Source organism: Musca autumnalis, unplaced genomic scaffold (assembly GCF_047663935.1).
Source record: "Musca autumnalis isolate F117 unplaced genomic scaffold, ASM4766393v1 scaffold_4, whole genome shotgun sequence".
Taxonomy (NCBI): Eukaryota; Metazoa; Arthropoda; class Insecta; order Diptera; family Muscidae; genus Musca; species Musca autumnalis.
Genome location: NW_027411977.1, coordinates 186834094 through 186859510, shown reverse-complemented (window position 1 = coordinate 186859510; position 25417 = coordinate 186834094). Strand labels below are relative to the sequence as shown.

At 34.4% G+C, this 25417-nt stretch overlaps 1 protein-coding gene across 1 annotated transcript; it reads left to right on the top strand.

Moving 5' to 3' along the window:
- The first annotated feature begins 312 nt into the window (after positions 1-312).
- fal (SAM and HD domain containing deoxynucleoside triphosphate triphosphohydrolase falten) lies at positions 313-16930 on the top strand. Its single transcript, XM_073987938.1, has 8 exons — positions 313-583; positions 12544-12710; positions 12767-12872; positions 13167-13427; positions 13492-13953; positions 14018-14097; positions 16665-16733; positions 16805-16930. Exons 1-8 carry the CDS (start codon positions 581-583, stop codon positions 16842-16844), a joined length of 1188 nt encoding a protein of 395 aa, XP_073844039.1. The 5' UTR covers positions 313-580; the 3' UTR covers positions 16845-16930.
- Positions 16931-25417: the final 8487 nt, after the last annotated feature.

Sequence of the window (25417 nt, the reverse complement as noted above, 5' to 3'; positions counted from 1 at the left end):
CTTTTAAAATTGTTTGACATATTTTTCAAACAGCACACACACATACATAGATTGTGTATATAATTTTGAAGTTTTAGGAACACTCGAAAGAAAAAATTTAAACATACAGATAGTTTTAGCTAACCTTTTTAATTAAACCATGAATCCAAATGTAACGAACAAATTTTGTGTAATGTGTTGCCGGGCCACTTAATTAAACTTCCATTTTATTAAATGTGATGTTGCCATATCCGCTTAAACGCAAATGATACGTTATGTTATCAGTCAACGCCGATACTGACCATTATGACTCGGCATCGTACTATACGCGATAGTCAATTCTGTGCGAATATTGTCGTAAATAGAAAAGGAATGGGCAAAAGAATGGAACTAGTCGCAAGTTAAAAAAAATTATATAAATTATCCTTGAAACGTTTTAAAAGTTATCAGTATTCCTCCAAACTCTGTTCCAAAGGCAACATATGGTTTTGCCATTATAATAAATAATTATAAAATTGAAAAAAAGAAAGAAATTTTAACAAAAAGAAAAATTGCTAAAAAACGGATTCAAAAGAAATAGTTGAAGGACCTGCCGGCAAAAATGGTAAGAAAAAACATCCAGGATAATATACATCTATTTTGGTGGTTGTTTGCAGTTCTCTTTTTGTAGACAAGAAATTTCTTGTATAATATTTATGTATGGATTTATTTTGTTGCTAATAGGGTGGGGGCGGGAAAGGGCGGTTTGTAAAGAAGTCTAGACATAAAGAAAATGAGCAAAATACACTGCTGACTGTTTTTGTTTACAAACAATCGTGAAGTGAAGGGGAAAGTATATCAAAAAAACCGGAAATAAAAAATCCCAATTAAAATGAGATGCGAGTTCAGAAAAATCGTTGGAAATGGGAATTTTTAAATCAAATTTTTATGTCTGTAGTTCTGGAAATTACAAATTACACAATTAAATTGAGATGTGAATTCAGGGATAAATCGTTAGAAAATGGAATATTTAAATCAAATTTTGTTTAGTATGTATATCAATAATCTTAAAATATTGTGAGATGTTATCTGAGGGAAACTATCCTTAGTGAAGGGAAATTTTTAAATCAAACGTGTGTGGTGCAGTAAGTTTTTTTTAGTAAATTTATGATTTTATAAAAATTATCAGAATTTGCTTTAAAAGGCCGACATCTAAAACGCATTTTACACTTGCACTTAAAACAGGTGTTTATGGATTTTACGTCATTTATTTGACAGATATTGTATAGTATTGACAACTTAAATAATGCATGTTTTATAAAACATGTTAAATATAAAATGTGTTTTAAGTCTATATTTAGAATTTCACAATAAGCCGTTATTTATTCATTAATTAATAAAAACGGCTAATATTACTTTGTAAAAAAGGGTTCTACTGTTTTTTTCTGTTATTTAAAAATCATGGTAGAACAAGAAAAGGTAGCAGCAATACCCAGCTGACTGAAGTGGGTTGTAGTGTTAGTGTCAAATTCCATTCGACATTTTATGTATTTATTTCTATGTTCGATGTATATTAGGGATATATATTTTTGAAGAACAAATTTATTCATCAGAAAAAAAAAACTATTTCCCATAAAGACGGCTTCATATCATTGACATGTAACCTCCTCCAGGTCCGAACGACATGCCGCACACTAAAACACCGCTTATAGAGGCGGTACAATATTTGTTAATATGTGTGGTATTTTGTTAAACTTGAAAAGAATAAAGCCCTAATAAACATGTGCTTTTTTGTTTTCAAAAGCAAATAATTGAAACAGCTTCTCTTTTTTCAATGAATTACCAGCGACCCTAAACATTTTTGCAAGTATTCTACTTTCTGCGAGAAATTATGCATTTAGTGGAATGATATGGAAACATTCAAATTGAAAATCTAACGAGTTTTCATTCATGTTTTCCAAAATATTCAATCAAATGTGAAAAATTATTAGTTTTTTAAATTCCAATAATTTATAGACATTTCCTTGTTTTGTTTACATTTACGTTGACACTAAGGTTTACAAACAAAAACAAATTCCTTTTTGGTTGTTGTTCGAGTTGTATTTGTTGTAGTATTAACTTTACCTTATATTTGTTCTACCATGTTTAAAAATAAACAAAAGACTGGATAAACTTTTGTTGTTTAACTGGTAAATTAAAACAACATTTATTTATAAGCGAGAAAAAAGGGATTGCATGAAAGAAGAGATAATTCAATAATGTCTACATCTATCTACACACTATCTAAATGAAATAAAAAACTACAACAATGTGCACTCGTGTTTGCGTACTTTAGATAGTGCTTTTGCAAAGTCAGAGCCACACTAATGCACATAATAAATAGTCTTACCAGAACAGAAATGCAGACAGTAAAATATAAATTTCTAACTAAAAATTTTGTACAAAATTTTGTAAAGATACTGATGCCAAAATATTGGAAATTAGTTTTGGAAAAATTCGAAAAGCCCTGAAGAAAGCGGACAGAAAAATATAAATATTTTCGAATCATTTTACGAAATTTTGGATTTTTTACAAGATTTTTACTACGATAAATTCGTAAAAATTCGGAAGTTTGATATACAGTGACACAGAAAAGTATACATACACCCCACAAAAATGCAGTTTTGGCTAAATCGTTGGGTTTTTTACAGCAACAACTGCACTGTGTGGCTCTTTGGTGACAAAATAACCATAATTACACAAATTTATTTTAATCTAATACGTATATTTAATACAATTAAAGAAATTCAATTTTCACAACACAGAAAAGTATACATACACCCCAAGGAAATACGAGTATTATCGTAAAATTTATGGAATTAGTAGCAAAATTTATACATATTTTAGTTTTGGCGAATGTCTCTGGGTGTCTGAGATATATTTTAGAGAAAAGAAAATAATTTTTGGGGGTCAAATGCGGTTATTTGAGGTCAAATTTCTTATATACCTCGTTAAAGCTGACCCTTGCTTAATTTTTTGCGTTTTTAGCTATTGTACTTTTTAAAAAGCACAAAATTCGTATGAGATGGAAAATCTGGAGACCCTAGAAGGCTTTGAAGTTGTTTTTGTGAGAAATATACCTTCCTGAACGTCGATAAACGCACGTTTTTCCTCAGATTTCTCAGGAAGTGGACAGATTCCGCGGAATTCTTGGTGCAAATTACATATAGATGGCCTTGAATTGCCTTGTAATATTGTCGGATACAATCCTTGGACATTAATTGAATCAGAAATGTGATATATTTTGTTACAAACCTGTTCCCAAAGCTTCTAAAGCAACAAAATATAAGCACTACCAAAAAAGCATGAAATTTGTACTGTGAACAACGTCGTTTTCGTATTATGATCATTACCGTTACTATAGGCGCGATACGTTTCGTATAATTGTACATTTCTGAGTCGATTGATGCCCAAGGATTGTATCCGACAATATTACAAGGCAATTCAAGGCCATCTATATGTAATTTGCACCAAGAATTCCTCGGAATCTATTAACTTCCTGAGAAATCTGGGGAAAAACGTGCGTTTATAGACGTTCAGGAAGGTATATTTCGCACAAAAACAACTTCAAAGCCTTCTAGGGTCTCCAGATTTGCCATCTGATACAAAATTTGTGCTTTTTATAAAGTACAATAGCTAAAAACGCAAAAAATTAAGCAAGGGTCCGCTTTAATGAGGTATATAAGAAATTTGACCCTAAATAACCGCATTTGACCCCAAAAATGATTTTCTTTTCTCTAAAATATATCTCAGACACCCAGAGACATTCGCCAAAACTAAAAAATGTATAAATTTTGCTACTAATTCCATAAATTTTACGATTATACTCGTATTACCTTGGGGTGTATGTATACTTTTCTGTGTTGTGAAAATTGAATTTCTTCAATTGTATTAAATATACGCATTAGATTAAAATACATTTGTGTAATTATGGTTATTTTGTCACCAAAGAGCCACACAGAGCAGTTGTTGCTGTAAAAAACCCAACGATTTAGCCAAAAATGCATTTTTGTAGGGTGTATGTATACTTTTCTGTGTCACTGTATGTTCGATTCGCTTACTGTAAATATTAATTCAGTCTTCTCCCACACATTTAAAATTTTTCATGTGTAATTTTTGTGTTTGAGTGTAAGAAGGGTGAATGAAAGCTTTCTGACCTCCGCTCTATCTCAAAAACTCAAAAATTGCAATGTGTTGCTTCGGACTTATTTATTTTAAAGTCTAAACTAAAAAAATACTTCCTACGAATACCCACAAACAGTGAAGTCCGATCCTAGTCTTGGTGTCCACCCCACCTAAAAATTTTAAAAGATGTTTAAAATTGTTCCCACCTGTAGTAAGTAACCAGTCTGTTCTAATCTTTGCACATCGTAATATTTGTTTCAGACACAGATCGGTCGACTCCTTCACCCACCTCCCACACATAATTTCAAAATATTTCTCAACAGTGCAGTGTAAAGACATGTGTCAGATCGTTTTGAGAAAATTTTTGCAGCAGATTGTCCTCGATGTATTTAAATTTATGCACTATGTCGTAAGTTCATATAAACCGTTGCCAAAAATAGAAGGAGTTGGCGTAGGCGTGTGAATTTCGGTACAAGTACTTATATAACGGTACTTACCAATTTTCGATATTTATAATATTTAGGTTTCCAGGTGATAAAAAAAAAAAAACTTTCCTGATAAAAATGATGGACATATCGTCGGTGTCATGCTTAAGTGTTCCATACGTCATTTGCCTGATTCGAGAAAAACTCAAGTTAATGTTTAAGGCCATACAGGATAAAAATGGTGCAATAATCCAATACTTTAAGGGCTCAGTTCTACTTAACTAAACTCAGAGAATATATCAGTAGTTTATTTTAGTCAGATATCTGTGATAGGCTAGAAGTTATGGCAAATTTTTATAATTGCAAAAAGTTGCTGAATTGTTCCATGGAATCTTTTTTTCATGTTTTTGTCAGTTTGTGTCACATGGAACACGTTTTGTCACATTTCAACCAAAACACTTTTTATCAATCGTGTTCCACCTCCCTTATATGAAGTGCAGTTTAAAAATCAGGACTTTAAATGAAACATTTATTTTTCTCATATAAATACAATAAGGACCATTATTATAGGTTTCCTTAACATTTATTTAAGGGATTGCCTCCATTTATCACTATTTTTTGAGGTAAAAATTTCGATCGGACAAAACGGATTGAAATTTTGCATTTCTAAGGTAACATAAAACATTTAAACGCGATTTTCTTATAATATCATTTTTGTAGTCGGTTAGCTTCAAGTCGAATGGACGTTTTTGCCTATATTTTTGTGGACTTACATCAAAATTTTGTCTTTAAACAAGGGATTTTTTGGTTTAAAAAATTGATAAATTTTCGTTTTCATATAACAATACAATATTCAAAAATATTTGGATTTAGAAACTATAGGGTGTTTTTTTAAGCCCGATAGAACTTGAAATTGTAAAAAATAACACAAAAAATTAAATTGTAATCAAATTTTTTTTATTCGAAAGATCAATTCGTGACATTAACATTTGAAAATGATTTCGGGCATATGGGCACCGCGGCTGTTCTTGACGAAGTGCATTCTTGACGTCCAATTTTTTGCCACTTTTTCGAGCACTGCTGGCCGTATGTCACGAATAACACGAACAATGCTGGCCTCCAAGGCATCAATTGTTGCTGGTTTATCAGCATAAACCAGTGACTTCACGTAGCCCCACAGGAAATAATCGAGAGGTGTCTAATCGCACGACCTTGGAGAGGTCCACTTCTCGAAATCAACTTATCGCCAAATTTTGATTTCAATAAGTCGATGGTTGCGTTCGCCGTATGGCACGTAGCACCATCCTGTTGAAACCACATCTCCTCCGGATCAATGTCATCCATATTTTCAAACAAAAAATCATTGATCATGGTGCGGTAACGATCTCCATTGACCGTAACGCGAGCTCCGGCCTCATTTTTGAAGAAATAAGGTCCGATGATGCCACCAGTGTGAAAACCGCACCATACGGTGCATTTTTCTGGATGTAATGGAGTCTGTAGGGTCTCTTGTGGATTGGTCTCACTCCATATGCGGCAATTTTGCTTATTAAATCTATCCACAGTTCGACGAATGGCTTGTTCAGATGGACGATTATGTACGCTATACAAATGACGAAGTCGTCTATAAGTTTCAAAGTAAATTTGGATAATTTCGTAGCGTTGTTCAAGAGTGAGTCTATTCATGATGATTTGTCAGAGTATACTAAAACAAATAAAAAAAAGTTTCATCAAAATTTAATTTTTTGTGTTACTTTTTACAATTTAAAGTTCTATCCAGCTTAAAAAAACACCATTTATTATTTTTCAGTTTTTAAACCAAGTCCTTTAAAACAATTTGTTCCATACGCCACACTTTTCCGTAACTTGGCAAAAATGGGCAGTTTTTTGTTCCAAACGCCATCATTTTTGGTGCGGAACAATTCGTTTTTGTCTCTTTTTGTTCCATACGCCAAACGACATAGATATGGAACTAAAAAGTTCAAAGTTGTTTTGTTCCATACGCCAGGCTTTATGGATATGGAGCAAAACGACAAGATTTTTTTTGTCACAAAGCGGATATGGAACATACTGGCATCTGAATATCTCAGAAACTATAAGATATAGAGAAAACCCGACAAAAAGATCTGAAAGAGCATGGTTCAAAACCTTGTAAGGTACCTTAATCTCAAAATGTCAAAAATGGCGTATGGAACACTTAAGCATGACACCGACGATATGTTGGTCCACGTTTTTATATAGGCCCAATATATCGGTACCTCCCGATTTTCGGTATTTTGAAGATCTTACCAAAGTTTCACGACTAATGCCGAATGTATGCATAGAGTTCATTGAGGTTTCCCAGTGGACAAAAAACATGTTTAATAGAAATTATGGGCATTGGTACATGTTTTGATGTAGCCCACATAGAACGCCACCGCCCGATTTTCTGTAATTTGAAAGGTTTAGACCGCATTATCCAACCGAAATAGCTGATATTTATTATTTACTTTTCGCCAGGGCTGCGAAATATTCCTACAGAGAATTGTTGGTATTGGTCCACGTTTTGATATAGCCTCCATGGAACGATACTGCCCGCTTTTCGGTATTTGGAAGCCTTTGGCCACATTATCCACCCGAAGTGACTGAAATTTGGTGAACAGTCTACATATATTTTTGTTGGCTTATTGAATGCATCAAAATTGAACGGTTTTTTCTCTATTAATGGTAAAAAACGGCCCATTTTTTGTTATAAATTGAAATTTCGATTTTGACTGTTCAACATTTTTTTTTTTTAAATTTATATTTTTAAAATTTCCTCGTTTAAAGTCAAGATTATTAGGTACTTTCGGTCAGGTCCATTCGTTTTCGAGCTTTAGTCGACATGGGAAAACATAGAGAAAGTGCACACAGCCAACAATTATCGTATCAATGCCAAAATTCAAAATCCTTCTAATTGAAATAGTCCATCTTCGAACTTCAACAAAGCTGGGGAGAAATATTACTCCAGCCAGAAATGAGATTGCTAAATTGATATCAAATTGTCTGAAACGGATTTCGTACAACAAACTTGGGATTAAAACCATAATTTCGCTGAGGCAGATTTTTCATCGTATCAAAGTGTATATACCCCCTTTAGACTAAACGCCGAATAAACTAATGTTTATTTACAATATAAAACACACCAGCACCAATTTCTTACTTTTAATCCTAATTCAATATTTCGAGAAAATTCCGTCTTGAAGATTCCAAAAAATGCGCAGTTGAAAACAAATTCTGTGTTTATTTTAAAGACTAAACGAAAATGTATGTTAAATATTTGTTTACATTGTGAGCTCTCGAGTCAATGGGACAAATGCCACAGTTCGGTTTATAGTAACACTTAAATCGAAGATTGATTGAAGTAAAGATTTTTTTGTTATTGTTTATACATTGAATTCATTCAACATGACGCAATAACGCTATTTTTGGTCGCCGACGCAAATAGCTACATATATTGTCAAAAGGAACTTCAAAAATGGTGGTAATCTCATGGTTTGTGTGATTTAGAAACAAAGACAATTTCGATTATTACTTCCCTCTCGTTCCACACTACATAGTCTACATTATATACATACGATCGAACAGAAGTCTTATGTTGGTGATTAAGTTGTTCGGCTATTTACACACATCGATATGAACAAATGTTTTGATTTGTTGTTGTTCAACAATTCAATTTGATACTACATTTTCAGAACTTGCATTTTTGCATACATGCACTTGTTCTTCGACCCTTCTCTTCTTGGTCGACTATGACGTTCTACACTTACGACATGTCTAAACGACTACAAAATAGATAAGGGGTTTTTTGATAATAGTGGAAAAGGCAAATTTATGAAATTTTTTTGAGTAAATTATTATTTTACAGTATATATTGAAAATAATTATATATTATAGTCGGAATACAAATAAAACTTTTGGTTTTTTTTTGCCAAAGATATGCATTCCCCATCCCTTATTTGACTGGAATATTTGTTACATTGAAATTTTCGAACGTATCACACGAAGTGCACAACTTTTAAATGGGTAAAAATTACAGAACAAAGGTAAAAACCTGATAATAGCTTTTATGGTGTGTTTCAAATGTACAACTCATTCATTTTTGCAAAGCATACTTTTAGGCTTATGTTCTCTAACGTTTTTATACTCTCCACCATAATATGGTGGGGGTATAATTAAATTTGTCTTTCCGTTTGTAACACATCGAAATATTCATCGGAGACCCTATACAGTATATATATTCTTGCTCAGGATAAAATTTTAAGTCGATATAATCATTCCCCCATATAACTGTACCTCCCGATTTTCGGTATTTTAAAGGTTGTGGCTTCAATATTCCACCGAAATGAAATTTTGTATTTAGTCTTCGTTGGTGGTATAAAACTTCCCCAATTAGACAATATAATTCGGCATACTTTCTAGAAGCTTTAAAATTATCTTTATAAAGTAACGATACAGCTTATCCATTTCCTGGAAATAGGATCTTCCCCATACCTGTGATCCGTAGCTATATATCGAGCGAAAGCCAGCTAGAAAAAGCTTACATTTTGCCGTTAAATGTATCGATGGTTTGGCGATAAAAGTTGAATTTATCATCTTTTTTGAAGAGATATTTACTAAAGGACAGTTTTGGAGTTAGTGTTATTCCAAAACACTTGTACTCGTTGACTATTCGTAACAATTCTCCTTTGTATGACCATTTTCCCTTTCCGAAAGGGAAACTAATTGTTCAGTTTTACTTCAATACAACTTGTGGTGGAGCTTATAACAACGCCGTCCGTTCTTACTTGTTATTTATTTATTTAAATTGTGCCTATTTGGGCGAAGATCATTTTAATTATACCCTCAGCATTTATGCTAACGAGGGTATATACATTTTCATATGTGCAAAATGTGCCTCATGGACGAAATCCGTTTCGGACAATTTGGAGTTGATTTCCGTACAATTAGAGTTGATTTTCGGACAATTTGGAGTTGATTGATCAGCCGATTCGGTCCAAAATTTGGCTTTCGTAATATTTTGTTCAAGCTTAGGTTAATTTCGAAGATGGGTTATAACGGTCCACTCCTTCCGATACCTCCCCCGCAAAACTTCGAAAATGTTCGGAAAATTTGTGCGCACGATAACTCTTGAAGGGAGTAGCCGATTTGGTCCATACTTTGCAAATCGTGAATTTTCTACTAGACTTGGATGAAGTTTCAAAATGGACCCAATCGGTCCACTCCTTCGAGTACCTCCCACACAAAATTTCAGAATAGTTCAGTTTAGGACCAGCTCTCGAATTGCTTTGATTTTTGACACCTTATGTAGTGGTTGGAGCGCAAGATAACACTCGAACAGATCTGTCGATTCGGTCCAAAATTTGGCTTTCGTAATAGTTTGTCAAAAATATATCAAAATATCTACCAAATATATATTAGGTTCGAATGTGGACTATATTTCTCCACTCCTTCGGGTACCTCCCACAAAAAATTTAAGTTCACTTGAATTACTTTGATTTTTGTTGAGGCAATTTTCATTCGCTGCCTCAATTACGGCGGTAAAAGTTTTTAAGGTGCAAATCCATACTTCTTGAGAAAACAACCCGAAATGTGTAAAAACCCTCTATGGCATCATATGTAGTGGCTGGAGAGCACGACAACTTTCGAACAAATACAAACATATGTACACTGAGGTGGCAGCCGAGGATCAGACCATTTCCCCATAATTGTCTCCATTATCAGACCACCCGATTTCATTATCTCTGAACGCCGCACATTTGGCAATCATAAGAAAGCTGATTGGCCGAGTTTCAGAGAGTTCACCAATCACCGCTTTAGAGAATTGCCCAATCCTTCTGATGTTCGGGTAGCGGAAAGGACGTTCCGGGACATCATCACTGCTACAGCCGCTCGCCATATCCCTGCTGGTCGAATACCCGAAGTAAGACCAAATTTCCCAGCAGATGCGACGGGATTAGCAAATGAGCGTGATGAGCTTCGTCGTATCAACCCCAATGACCCCAGAGTCAGGGAGCTGACACTGGAAGTTAACAGGTTGGTCGGCGAGCATAAGCGGAACAAATGGATAAATCATCTGAAGAGCTGCAACATTGGAGCCGGTATAGGTGAATTGTGGGCAACGGTTAAGTCACTCTCGAACCCTGGAAGAAGGGCAGGTAGGACCTCAGTCACGTTTGGCGACGTTACGTTGACTGACCCGAAGAGGTGCGCAAGTTCCTGACTGTCGATTGAAATGACAGTTTGTCGAGCACCCCCAAGAGTGACATGGCGAAGAGTGGAGTATTACGTCGCATCAGATCTCTTCCTGCCGAGGAGGAACCACCACAGTTTACAATGGATGATGTTGCCAATGCCATCAGGAACGCTAAATCATCCAAAGCGTTGGGCTCTGATGGAATCTCCATGGTAATGTTGAAGCAGCTGGATGAGCCGGGAGTGGAGTATCTCACTAAAGTTCCCAACTTGTCGCTATCCACCCTCATTGTTCCCGAAGTCTGGAAAATGGGCAGGGTGGTCCCACTACGGAAGCCCGGCAAGGATGCCAGCAAAAGTGAATCGAACAGGCCGATTTCGCTTTTGTCGCCCGTAGCAAAGACCCTTGAGGCCTTAGTCCTCCCCAGTATCGGAAATAGCTATCAAGTTGCCGATCATCAGCATGAATTCCGTAAGCAGCACAGCACGACAACTGAGCTGCACGCCATTACCACACATATTTGTCGAGGACTCAACCAGAGACGACCGTGCGATAGAACAGTGATGGTGGCGCTTGACTTGCCTTTGATACAGTCAGGCACTCCACGCTGTTTGAGGACTTTGAGCAAACAACCCTCCGGCCAAGCTTGAAACGTTGGATAGTCAATTATATGTGTGGACGCCAGTCATACATGGAATTCAGGAACAAGAAGTCCATGCCCCGTAGAGTGAAACAGGGAGTTCCCCAAGGTGGGGCGATATCTCCGGAACTGTTTAACCTCTACCTCTCCTGTATTCCTGGACCATCTACATGAGGAGGCAAAGATTCTTCCAGTGAAGCAACACAATGAGATGCTTTCGTTTCAGTACCTGTTTGGATGTTACCGTGTGAGCCATCCCAATCACCATCTTGTGGGTAGGCCTGGCACATTCAGGCAGATCAGGAAGGATACCCATGCTCTAGAGGGAGAGGTCCAACGATACAGGAGAGAACCCCTAGATCAACTAGCATATCAAGCAGGTTTGAATAGCATTCACACGGATGCAGTTGGCCTTAAGCAATTATAGTGTGAATAAAGTACTCGGAGTACATCCCCCATCTATCGCAGCTAAGGAGCGTCAGCTGCCACTACAAACCAGAGTAGTTTTGGCTCAACTACGCTCGGGATATTGCAGTCGCCTAAATTCTTACTGGACGGAAATCGATCGCGCCGTGCAAGACATCTGCCCAGTATGCGGCATGGGCCCGGCCCGCACGACACAAAACACCTTTTCAACTGTCCCGCCAAACCTACCCATCTAACTCCAGTGGATCTGTGGCTACATCCCATCGAAGCAGCCATTTTTCTGGAACTGGAAATAGACCCAGAGCCAGATTGAACAGAGGAACGAATATACAAACATAATCAAATACAGAGTTGGTCCACACTTTACATATCGTAAAATTTCTTTGAATATTAGAAGAAATTCGAATGTGGTGTTTGTAGTGCCACTCCTTCCGGTACCTCCCCCACAAAAATTTGAAAATATTCGGTAAAATGGTACACGCGATATCTCATAAACCGACGAAACCCATTTGGTCCAAACTTTGATTCTCGAAATATTTTGTCTAAACTTAGTTTATGTTCAAAAGCATCTGACATTTTTATTCGTCGAAGAAACTCAATTTTCCCAACTCAAAAATAGGCCGCTACTTTTGAAACTTTTTTCCTCGCTAGTATTGCAGATATTGATAATATTATTTGTTTCTTATCCCTTTCTAATACATATTTTTTATTTTCAGTGTGAAATTCAGGATGTTGTTTATGGTAGAGTTTGTTTGCCTCCAGATGTTACAGCCATTATTCAAACACCACTATTTCAACGATTAAAACATGTAAAACAATTGGGACTTCTTAAGCTGAAAGATGGCATGGAGCAAACGCACACACGTTATCACCATTGTATTGGGTAACTTGAGAATATATAAATTGATATTAATATAGTAATACCCCTTTCCTTTTTAGTACCTATCATGCAGCCGGACTTATGTTGGATGCATTAGAAAAGAATACGCCTTGGTTGTCGGAAAATAATAACAGAATACCTCAGCTATATCGTCAAGCTGTTCAGGTAAAGTAATTAAAAAAAATATTTTCTTTGTTTTTGGTTCAAAGTTTTTAAGATAAACTGAAAAAAACAGAATACATTAATTTAGTATTTCCATTATATTTGAATCTGCCTAAAAGAACTTATTTTAGGACCGTTTTCGAAACAAATATGAGAATTTTCACAGTAAACACCGGATCCAATACCTTCCTTCGTCTTATATCAGCCAGATCGTGTACAAAACTATTCTTTTTTTCATATTCTTATGAATATTTGATAGCCAACTTCTAATCAAATGTTCTCTTCCACATTATCTAGATTGCTGCTCTTTTACATGACATTGGCCATGGTCCATTTTCACATACATGGGAACGTATTGCTCTAAATTATAAGCATGAAAAGGTTGGATTTGCCTGCGTGGATAAAATATTTGCAAGCATAGACAAATCATTATTTCCCGAACTCAGAGCCAATAATAATTATGGTATAGACTTAATAAAGGCATTAATACAAGGAAAAATCAAGAAGCTGTCATCATTCCAAATAGAATTGCCGAAAAAATATCACTTTATATTTGGTGTAAGTGTAGTAACAAATTTCTAAAGCATTTATTGTTAATTTTTCTCTAATTCTCCATACTCAGATTGTTCACTATAAACGTTACAAAGTGGATGTTGATAAATGGGACTATTTGAAACGTGATTCTTATTATCTAAAAGACCTATGTGCACCCAATATGGATTTTGATGATGTCTTCCTCAAAGCCAAAGTATCAGAATGTGGGGAATATATTGAATATCGCTATGAAGATTATAGAAAAATCTACAATTTGTTTGCCGCCCGTTGGTATTTTCATCGAGACTGTTATCAATTGCCTAGTAATATAATATCCGATGAAATCTTACGACTGGCCATCACTGAAACAAATGGCGAAATTGAAAATGTCAAAATAGAGAATATAAATGCTGAACATAATATGTCAGCGTTTCTAAAGATGACAGATGAATATGTTATGCGATTAATAGGCAATCATCCTTTGAGCAAATTGCTAACAAGTGAAACGAAATTCTGCCAACTTGATGATAGTGAAGAATTGAAAGAAGCGGTAAATATTGTATATTAGTTATTATTGATGATGACAATTTTAAGGAATTTTTTTACTTTTATAGGTTTTCCAAACAAAAATTGATATACCCAGTGTTACCTCTTTCATTAACTGTGATATTTTTAAATTTTATGGCGATGTAAAGTAAGTATATAGTTAATTTAATTAAAACAAGTTTGAAAGAAAATGTACAAAAGAATGCACATGAAAGAATTTTTACATACAGCCCTATTCTGAACGCATGGGAGTTGGGAATTTTTTCCCATTTCCGATCTCCCCTCATTCTGAATGAAGTTCGAATTGGGAATTTGTTCCCATGGGAAAAAAGTATACATTCTCTATCTTGAATTGTGGGAGAATTTTGTGTCTTTTTGTGGGAAAAATCTCCCCAGCAAACAGTGCGGGAGTTTGAAAAAACATTTTCAAGAAATTTCATATTTTTATGTAATTTCATATTTTAAGACATCTACACGACAAAATTATTGCAAATATTTATAATCGCCATGTGTTTGCTTAATAAAAGCATACAAAATGTGCTGTAAAATATGTCATTAGACGACTTCGGATTTTGCATATTCTTATATGATACAAAAACCTGCAAGAATCTAACATGTTTTACACCGATTAAAAATTCCCTTTTATGTTGTCGAACAAAACAAAAAAGTAGTAAACATTAGTAGATTTTTGCAGTTCTGGAACAGACCATATGTATTGAAGTACGAGAAAAAGAGTCGTGGTTGATTCTATTAACGCAGCACAGCAAGTAAAAACAAATCAATTTCAAAATTGTTGGCAATAATTATAATATATTGGAAAATAACCATAATATATACAATCTTTACAACTTTTATTCATTTTCGTAATATAACCTTCGGGTTTTTTAAATCAGACGACTAACGTTCTATTGAAAACGTGTTAGTCTCCTCAACGACGCGACAACGATCACACAAACGTACATACATATATGCTAAATTATTCCAATGCTATTCCATTTTCGGGAGTGCCTTTTCTTGAATAGGATCGTTATTTTTGAACGTAGAAGCTTTAAATTTTGCAAGGGCATCTGTTTTAGTTTTAGATTCAATCAAAAACCTATTTTATTTATAATTTTTTTTTTTTTTTAAGATACGTCTTCTGAAATATGTAATAATCGAGAAAAATAATCGAATTTATCTTTTTGAATTTTTTTTAAAAATATGCAAAATACGAGTTCTGGTGATCATTACGAATAAGTAAAACTAGCGATATACGCGTTAAACCCCTAACTAAAATTATTTAGAATCAACATACAATTTTTAAATTCGTTGCAAACTTAAAAAGTTCCTATTACTTTATACACAAAACTTATGTTTGCCTACTAATTTAAAAAATGCTTACACCAATTCGCAAATTCTGAAGAAAATGTGCTTACTAGAACAACACCACACATCGTTTACTCCATTCACTTAAAAAATCCATAAATTAATGCACGGTTGTTGAATTAAGTGAGTTGTGCTTTGCTAATCTAATTCAAAAACCGCGAATTCAATGCAAATAGGCATTTTGTATTACAAAACATAATTACAGCCCTCAAAAGTATGCTATAATAATTTGGTGTAACTGATTTCGAATTTCGAAATTTCAGCTCCCATCTTTCGATGTTCCCACGTCGTTGAGAATGTGGAAACCGTGGGAATGGGAAATTTCGCTCCCATGGGAAATAGAAATGTTCAGAATAGGGCTGAAAAAATTTTAAATAAATAATATACCAGTAGGGCGGTTCTGTAACCACGGCTAACGACAGAATTACCACTAGGCCATTGTGCCAGTCAATAAAGAATGAAGTGATGGGAAAGTTAGCTAAGGTTAGGAGACTCGGATACCTTTCAGTCCATTGTGAAGGAAGGAAAGAACACGTGTAGTAGGGTAGCTACAAAATAGAATAAAAATAACAAAGAAGGCAAAAACTAGAATGAAGTATTTTATAACAAGTAAAAAAGTATCAGTAGGCTTTGCCGACAGATATGTACCATCAGCCTGTGTGACGTGAAGCTTTCATGTATGGTCAGATTGAAAACTGGCTACAAATCCAAGATCCTTTTCACAAAAAAAAATTATGTATTTAGGGGGTTTTTAAAATTTGAAAACACTTTTGGATGTATGAAATTGTGGACAAAAATATGGATTTGTATTAAAGTTCAAAAGTGTTGCGGAGGAGGTACCTGAAGAAATGAACCATTTTGTCCATTCTTTTTAGTTGGCAACCGTATAATTTAGAACATTATATCAGGAAACATGGACTTGCCCACGAAAAACATAATATCACTGTAAAATTGTCTAAAGGATCCTCGAGCAGATCTTAACTGCAATTTGAACAAAAATGTTGAACTTTTGTGAGGGACAAAACATTTCGAGATCCAAAATTTTGGACCAAATCGGTTGCTCTTTTAAAGAGATATCAGGCGTACCATTTAAAAACCCCTTAAAAATGCCAACTTGAATCGCGATTTATTTAAAAAGCGTTCCGGCGATTTTTTTTTTGTTTTTTGATTTTTCTCACCTATGAACATTGTAGTTTCAAAATCCGCAAAAACTTCCCAGGTGTAAGCACCATTTATTTAAAGTTAGTTAAGGTCCACTGTGTAATTGTTTCAAAAAATATAGTTTTAATTCCTATTAAATCGAATATCTTGTAAAAATATTAATATTTTAATTAATAATTCTATTTTCAGAGACAAACCGGTAGTTATTGATGAAACTGAAACCATTAAGTGTACAATTAAATTCAACTATGATATTAGGTATGTTGCATGTAAATTCAAATAAATTCTCTTGCCTTAATTAAACAATTGTACTTTTCTTCTATTTTTAGCAAAAGAAAAGTATTTTATAAAATTCAACACCTAAAATAAGCTTAAACCAATGATATTCATAAAATTGAAAACACCGAAATAAACATCACAAAAAATAACTTAAGGCAACAGCAAATCCAAAGCCAGTCGAAAGAATTTCACTGTCATTAAATAATATAAACAAACCAAAATTTACTGAATTTGTAAGGACTATTTTTGTTTTTTTTTAATATTATTTTTATGCTCTTATTTAAATTTTCGTTTTATGTATTTTATAGTTTAGTGTTATTACTTTTTGTTTTAGTTTTTATCACTTATTACAATTATTACATTTCTATTCATTATATATTCCATATATATGTCATTTTCTTTATAACCCCCCAAATTATCACTTTGTTGTAAAACACTTCGTATCTTATTATTATTATTATTATCATTTTAATACATATTTATATATTTTTATTTTATTTATATAATGTGGCTAATGAATAGCTTTCGGGAAAAGTTATTTATAAAGACAAACCACATTCATATCATAAGATCTTTCGCACTGCCATAACATTTTTCATAAATTTCGTAATGAATAAGTTAAAAAAAAACATTTATGTAGTTTTATTTATGGGTCTATCTTGTATTGCCACTAAACTTGAGTTGCGTTGTCAGTTGTCTGCGCGACTGAGACGAAATGTTGTACCATTAATGTCAACTCAACTGGGTGGTCGATAAACATGTTATCGATCAGTGTTTTTTCAAACTTGTGACCTCTATTCTCAAAAAAAAAAAAAAAAAAAACATTTTTAAAATAATTGCGCTTTGGATAACTCTTTTGTGTATTCTGGACAATATTTTAATATCTTGGCTGAGTTTTCGAGCAAATTTGGAAAACAACCCAAGATTGGAATATAACCTGCCCATTAAATCTTCGGATCGTCAAGTTTTATTTGCTGTCCCAAAAAATGATAAGTTCGTTTGAATTATTTTTTGATGATGAAGAAAATGTACAGGACATTGCATCTATTAGAAGAAATTTGAGAGACAAGTCGAATCCATTGGAATTGCCATCTGCACTGTAAGCTGATGATCATGTGGAAAGATCTGTATAATCAGTAAATTATTTCAGGTTTAAGGCCGTATTTTCGATTGCCAAAGGGTGCCGTAGTTTACGTTGTGAAAACGTTAAAGGATGACTTCAAAGTAAGTTACAGATCAACAGCAATACCCCCACTTTTAAAAGTGTGCGCAGCGTTGCGATTCTTGGAGGAGGGAAGTTTCCAAAAGTCCCATGGCAATGATTTCAACAATTGCATGGCTCAATCTACATTGTCGAAAGTATTGAAGGAAGTTGTCCACTTGATAGAGGACAAATTGTGCCAAAATTGAGAGGAAAAAAGGCAAAATAAAAACCATTTTGATTCAAAAACGAAATTCCCTGGTGTAGTTGGCTATATAGATGGAGGATGTTCGTCATTTGTACTTAAACTGAACCTACTGTATTTGTCACCAAATTCATTTGCAAAAGATTTGCTGCTGTCCGCACCAAAGGCGATAAATTCACTTATTGTGATGGACCACCACCAGTGTCGTTGAAGTTTATTTTATTTTGAGGCATTTTCTTTTTCAACTTTGCTTTAAAGTGAATCCAGACTCTGCCACTCTTCAGGTGTTCGTGTTGGAGGTTCATGGCTGTTTAAACTGTCCGAAATGGTCCTCCACGCTTCATCCGCTGTGGCTTTGGTTTCACCAAAACTCCCGAACTCCTCGGGCTAAGTTTGGATTTTCACTCAGTTTATCAATTAATATTTCGAACTGCTGCTTTGTCGTTATTTTCACCATATTGATACACAAAATTAATTAATGATGCAAAGAATCAATAATTGTTAATAAAATGTTTATTTTTCCTTCTATTTTACTTCTTGTTTCTTCGAAAATGTTCACTGCAACTGAAAATTTGTGGTTGCTGAAAAACAGCCGCTTCGTCAACTGAGATTCGCAACTTCAGTTGAGAGTTGCCATACGTGGATCAATTTTGACAACTGGCAACGCCACTCAACGATAATTGTTATCGATGATCGACCCCATAATTTTTGCCCATTGGAGTCATGGTAGAACAAATATAAAGTGGGGTTCAGACGATCAGTTTTGACTGACATCTTTGCTCAAATAATCGGTTGCTTGCCAGTGTGGTCGTTCATTTTTGTCAGTCATCAGGCAACCACAAAATTTTTTGTGGATGTTGGACAGTCAGCTGTTGGTTGTTTGTTTGACCGTGTGAACGAAACAACGTCAGTCAAGGAATAAATTAGCAGAGTAAATATCAAATAAAAGTTAAAAAAGTCGTGTGTTTTTATTAATTTGATTGATTATTATTGCAAATAAGATATAAAAATAGCAGACGAAAATCTTTTCCTTCATTTTAATATCGGCCAAGCAAAAAATTGCAAACAAAACGACAAACATGGACCACGAAAATGAATTTTTAAAGGAATTTTTATGTTGCTACGAAATGCAAAGATGCCTCTGGGACATAACCAGTCCAGAATATATGATGCGCGACATTAAAACAAAAGCATATGGAGAACTACTAAATGTTATGAAGAAATACAAGAAGGATTGTTCTATTGACGACGCCAAGATGAAAATAAACGTAACCCGCTCATCGTACGGAAGGGAATTGAAAAAAAAATAAAGCAATCTGAATCTTCTGGAGCGGACAGCGTTTGGCTCAGAATCTCGAATTTCTTTTAAAATATTCACATGTGAATATTGTTTTCGGGAGGCTATCCATTTTTTTACCCATTTCCTTCTTCTTGTCACTTTATTTTCTTCCTCTAAAAGCGAAATGATCAAAAATGCACATCCAATCTTTTTGTCATCCATATTTATTTATAAAAGTTGTTATTTATATGTGGCCTGTTCCCGTACTTTAAAAAGTGGTAAAAGTCGTAAAAGTTGAAAAAGTCGTAAACGATTTTCATATAAATTTTGTATACGGGAACGCAAAATGTGTAAAAGTGGTAAAAATTGTAAAAACTTTTTAGTTCTGGAACAGAGCTATGATTTTATAGATATGTGAACACAGTAATTTTTCAACTTGACTGTTGGTTTGTCATCCAACTTGAATGACTGTTTGGCCGCTACGAACAGCACAACAAAACTGAAGCAATCGATATTTGACCAAAAGCTGTCAGTCAAAACTGATCGTCTGAACCCCACTTAAGGTAAAGTTAATACTACAACAAATACAACTCGAACAACAACCACAAAGGAATTTGTTTTTGTTTGTAACGTTAATGCCAGTTGTATTTGTAAAAAAAAACAAGGAAATGTCTATAAATTATTGGAACTTAAAAAACTAATAATTTTTCACATTTGGTTGAATATTTTGGAAAACATGAATGAAAATGCGTTACATTTTCAATTTTTATGGTTCCACATCATTCCACTAAATGCATAAATTCTCGCAGAAAGTAGAATTCTTGCAGAAAAGTTTGGGGTCGCTGGAAATTCATAGAAAAAGGAGAAGCTGTTTCAATGTTTTGTTTTAGAAATCAAAGAAGCACATGTTTATTAGGGCTTTAGTTTTTTAAATTTTAACAAAATACCTCACATAATAACAAACGTTGTATCGCCTCTACAAGCGGTGATTTACTGCGCGGCTTATCGTTCGAACTTAGAGGAAGTTACATATCATTGATATGAAGAAGTCTTTCTGTGAAATGGTTTTTTCCGAATATTATATTTTTTTTTCTCAAAAAATATATGTCCCTAATGTACATCGAAATAGAAATACATAAATGTATAAAATGTCATATGAAATTTGACACTAACACTACAACCCAGTTCAGTCAGCTGGGTATTGCTGCTACCTTTTCTTGTTCTACCATGCATTGGAGTGTAGATAATTTTTATATTGTTTTAATTTAAATTATCTTTTGGCTTACCTTCATACTCTGTCTGGCTTACTTCCATACTCAGGGCAAGTCTTAAGATGATTCCATTCGTTCCCCACAAAAGTTCAACATTTTGGATCGTTTTTATTTTTTTAGTATTGGTTATGATGACATTATGATCCAAATTCCGAACTTATCGGATTTTTGGCCCCGAACTTTCCCCAAAAATTGAGTTTTTTTATTTATTTATTTTTTTAAATAGCACAAGGAAATATAATTGTATTCGATTATAGAGGCACTACTCCTCCCCATGGTAAGAAGCGGTTTCTCTTTATTCAACATCAGCATGAATTCCAAAAAAATTAATAGTATCACAACAGCAGTACACGCCATATCCACACATATCTCTCAAGGACTGAACTTGAACATGCCTTGGTGTCTCTTAACCTAACGAAGGATGTGCCTCATCGAAACAATGGGTTTAGACCCCAAACTTTGTCCAACTTAGTTTAAGTTCGAAGATTGGCCACTTCTTCCGGTATCTCCCGCATAAAAGTTCAACATTTTTCGCTAAAATGGTGCGCACGATTTTTCTCGAATGGTCATAAATTTGCATATGATATTACTTTCAGGCATAGATCGTGTTTGAATATGGACTATATCGGTTACGTCGGGTACCTTCCAAGACAACGGGTTCTTTCGTACTGAATTGACCCGAAACCATAGCAACCCAGCATCAAACCTATGCTTCTACGTAGGTTTCATGCTGTTACAAGTCCATACATCCTGAGATAATGGCCTGCCAAGATAACCATCGAAGGAGAACCCTATTTGTTCCAAATGTTGTACATAGTTTTATTTCTTACATACTCGAATTATGTCCTAATATCGACTACATCGGACCACTCTTTCTGGTACCTCCCAAACAAAGTTTAGAAAGAGTGCAGTTTAAGATCTCGTCTGGGATTGTTTTTAAATTTCTGGCAACATGTTGTGTATGCGGGGCAATCCATACTTCGTGAGAAATTGGCAAAAAAACATGTAAACGTCAAAAGTATTGTGTTTAGTTTCGAGGCTGATGGCATATCTCTGTCGACACAGCTGACTGATACTTTCTTACTTGTTTGATATCATAAAGGAAAAAATTTGGTTTCAGCACAATTAAGGTCCGGACAGACTTGACCTCACAATACAAAATACATGCGCTTTTTAACTGCCCTGCTAAACCCACTCATCTGTCTCCCTATTCTTCTACGTTGCAGAATTTTCGAATATGAACACTGAAGAACCAGAACCAGATTACTGAAAACAATACACAAATATTCACGTTGCTACAACAACATCATGTGTGACGTAGATGAGGTAAGATTCCAAGCAACGGTCCTTAGTGGCATTAATTTGGCAAAGACCAAGACTTATCATGGTCCCTATTTCACCTAATGTGGAACTGCTTTTAACATCCGCGTTCAACCATATGGACGGTAAAAACTTAGTTTGGGCGCCCAGTTATAACCCACCCCTATCAGAATCATCCTACTACGAAAATAGAAAAGCAACTCCCTTTGATGTTGATCAAAAATATATATGGCGAAAACCAAAAATGTTTTACAATCGATGAATCCGAGTTTCACCCATTCAGAATTAGCGAACTGTTAACATATTCTATATAGTATGATAAACATTCTTTAAAATGAAGTGCTTTAGGAGGGATCCCATAATATCGACCATTAAAATTAATTTACGTGGAAGCTGTGTTGGCACCAATGTAAAAAAATAAGTAAAAATGGGTTGAAGCCAACAAGTTTTTCTATGCTCCCTTCCGATTTCTGGCTTAACCTTACATTTTTTAGACATATGCCCAAAGAAAGAATACTGGCGATATGACACGAGTGTATCATTTTTCGATATATCCACTACATTCACCTAAAAATGATGCTGACATTTTGAAGCCGGAATTTCGGTGTTTTTAAATGGTTTTATTTAGCTCACCCCGTTTGTTTTATTTATTATTCTTGGGTTAAATTTAGTAATTCAAATTTCACCCTCTTCCTGTCAACCGATTAATCTGAAATTTTGTATACACTTTGGATGTTGGTGACAATACAATTACAGTATGCAAAGTTCATATTCGTACACCCCTAAAAAATTAATAAAATCGTTATTAATTCCATATTTTATGTGCAAATATGAAATATTTGATAGGAATTACCATAACGAAGAAAGATTTAAGAATAACAAGTAAGAAAAGAGTTAAGTTCGGTCGGGCCGAACTTTTTATACCCTCCACCACAAATTTCAGCCATTTCGGTGGATTAATGTGGCCACAACCTTCAAAATACCGAAATGCGGAAGGTACCTTCTATGGGGGCTATAGGATGGCGTGGACCTATACCTACAAATTTCTGGGGGAAAGTTTTATACGCCTAAAGAAGACTAAATACCAAATTTCAGCAATATCGGTGTGATAATGAGGCTAAAACGTTCAAAATATCGAAAATCGGGAGATATTGCATTATGGGGGGCTATATCAACACGTGGACCTATATAAACATTTTATGGTAGAAATGTTTCTTAGCCTCTGGAAACACAAAATACAAAGTTACAACCGATTCTTCGGTCAAATGGGTCTAATACATTCAAAATATATTCAAATGACGCGTACTTTATAAGGGGCCTTATGTGGGGGCTATACCAAAACGTGGACCTATATAACCCAACTTTGGTAGGAATGTTTTCTGGCCTCTGAAGACACAAAATACCAAACTACAACCAATTCTGTGGTCAAATGGGTCTAATACATTCAAAATATATTAAAATGACGCGTACTTTATATGGGGCCTTATATGGGGGCTATACCAAACCGTGGACCTATATAACCCAACTTTGGTAGGAATATTTTTTGGCCTCTGGAGACACAAAGTACCAAATTACAACCAATTCGGTGGTAAAATGGGCCAAATATCTTAAAAATTCCTTAAAACGACGACGCGTCACGCGTCATTTTGTATGGGGGCTATACGAAAGCGTGGACCTACATAGCCCGCTTTCAATACCAAAAGTCCTACGTAAATATAACATATTTTCCCAAAATTTCATCAACCTACGTCAATCCGTTCGGACGCTAGAGTGATTTCCACAGACGGACAGACGGACAGACGGACGGACATGGCTATATCGATGTAGAATTGCACGCTGATCGAGAATATATATACTTTGTGGGGTCTACAATGATTATTTCGAGTAGTTACAAACGTAGTGACAAGCTTAATATACCCCCATCCTATGGTGGAGGGTATAACAAAACAAATTTTTAATTTATTCCGTCATTTAGGTATAGATGGCGCCTGTGTGGGTGGCAAAATTCGTATTCGTACATCTATAAGCACTATATATTTGGAGTTTTTAAGGATTTTCAAAGCAAAATACCACAAATTTTTGGTTCAGTCTTCTTTTTGAATGCCTCTGCTATAGAAATATTTAAAAATAACGTTAATTTTATTAAAAATTTTGCATGAATAAAAAGTCGGAGGAATATTTAAAATCATTAAGAAAAATGTGCTAGATATGATTAGCTATTGCAATTTTTTCCCTAATTTTTGACAAAAATAGCTAATAGCAGTCAGCGTTTGGAAATGCAAAGAAACGTAATCCGGGCTTAGGTAAAGCAAACACATTTTTGGTTTTTACTTGGTAAAAATCGCAAGTTTCGTTTTATATTTGACATAAAATGTATTGAAGTTTTAGAATACGGTTTCGAAAATCATTTTATGAAGAAAACTTTGAGAAATTATGAAGAAAAATGAAACTGTACAAGTTTTCATACTGTCTGCGTACACTGAAATTCTACGTTTACTATGAACGGCGGTTATGGCTGCCGAATTGCGAAAATAATGGTTTTTACTTCTTGAAAATTATATTTCTTTACCAAAGGATCCAAAATGAGAACAAAAATGTCAAAAGAATAAAGTAAATTGTCCAGGAAAGAACGTGGGGTAACCTTTTGAAGAAATGCATTATTTCTGGGGAAATTTTCTTCCTTAAAGTTTTGTTATTCCTCGTAATTTCCGATATTTCTTGATATAAAATGATTTTCGAAACCATATTCTAAAACTTCAATACATTTAATGTCAAATATAAAACGAGACTTGCGATTTTCACTAAGTAAATTGCAAAAATGTGTTTACTTTACTGAAGCCCGGATTTAGTTTCTTTGCATTTCCCAACGCTGACCACATTTATTTTCATATTAGACCTCGAATATTGTTACAGAAGGACTGCTATTAGCTATTTTCGTCCAAAATTCGGGAATAAACTACAATAGTTAATAATATCTAGCACATTTTTCATAAGTATTTCAAATATTCGTCCGACTTTTTATTCATGCAAACATTTTAATAAAATTACCGTTATTTTTACATATTTCTCTAGCAGATGCATTCCAAAAGAAGAAAGGAACAAAAATTTGCGGTACTTTGCTTTAAAAATCCTTAAAAACTCAAAATATATATTGCTTGTAGGTGTACGAATACGAACTTTGCCACCCACACAGGCGCCATCTATACGTAAATGACGGAATACATTAAAAATTTGTTTTGATATTCTTAAATCTTTCTTCGTTATGGCAATTACAATCAATTATTTCATATTTGCACACAAAATATGAAATTAATAAGGATTTTATTCATTTTTTAGGGGTGTACGAATATGAACTTTGCATACTGTATGTTTATTCATTATCGTTAT

Coding starts and splice junctions, on each gene's coding strand:
- fal (XM_073987938.1), top strand. Junction 12,711..12,766: donor CGTTATCACCATTGTATTGG/GTAACTTGAGAA, acceptor TTTCCTTTTTAG/TACCTATCATGCAGCCGGAC. Junction 13,954..14,017: donor GTGAAGAATTGAAAGAAGCG/GTAAATATTGTA, acceptor TTACTTTTATAG/GTTTTCCAAACAAAAATTGA.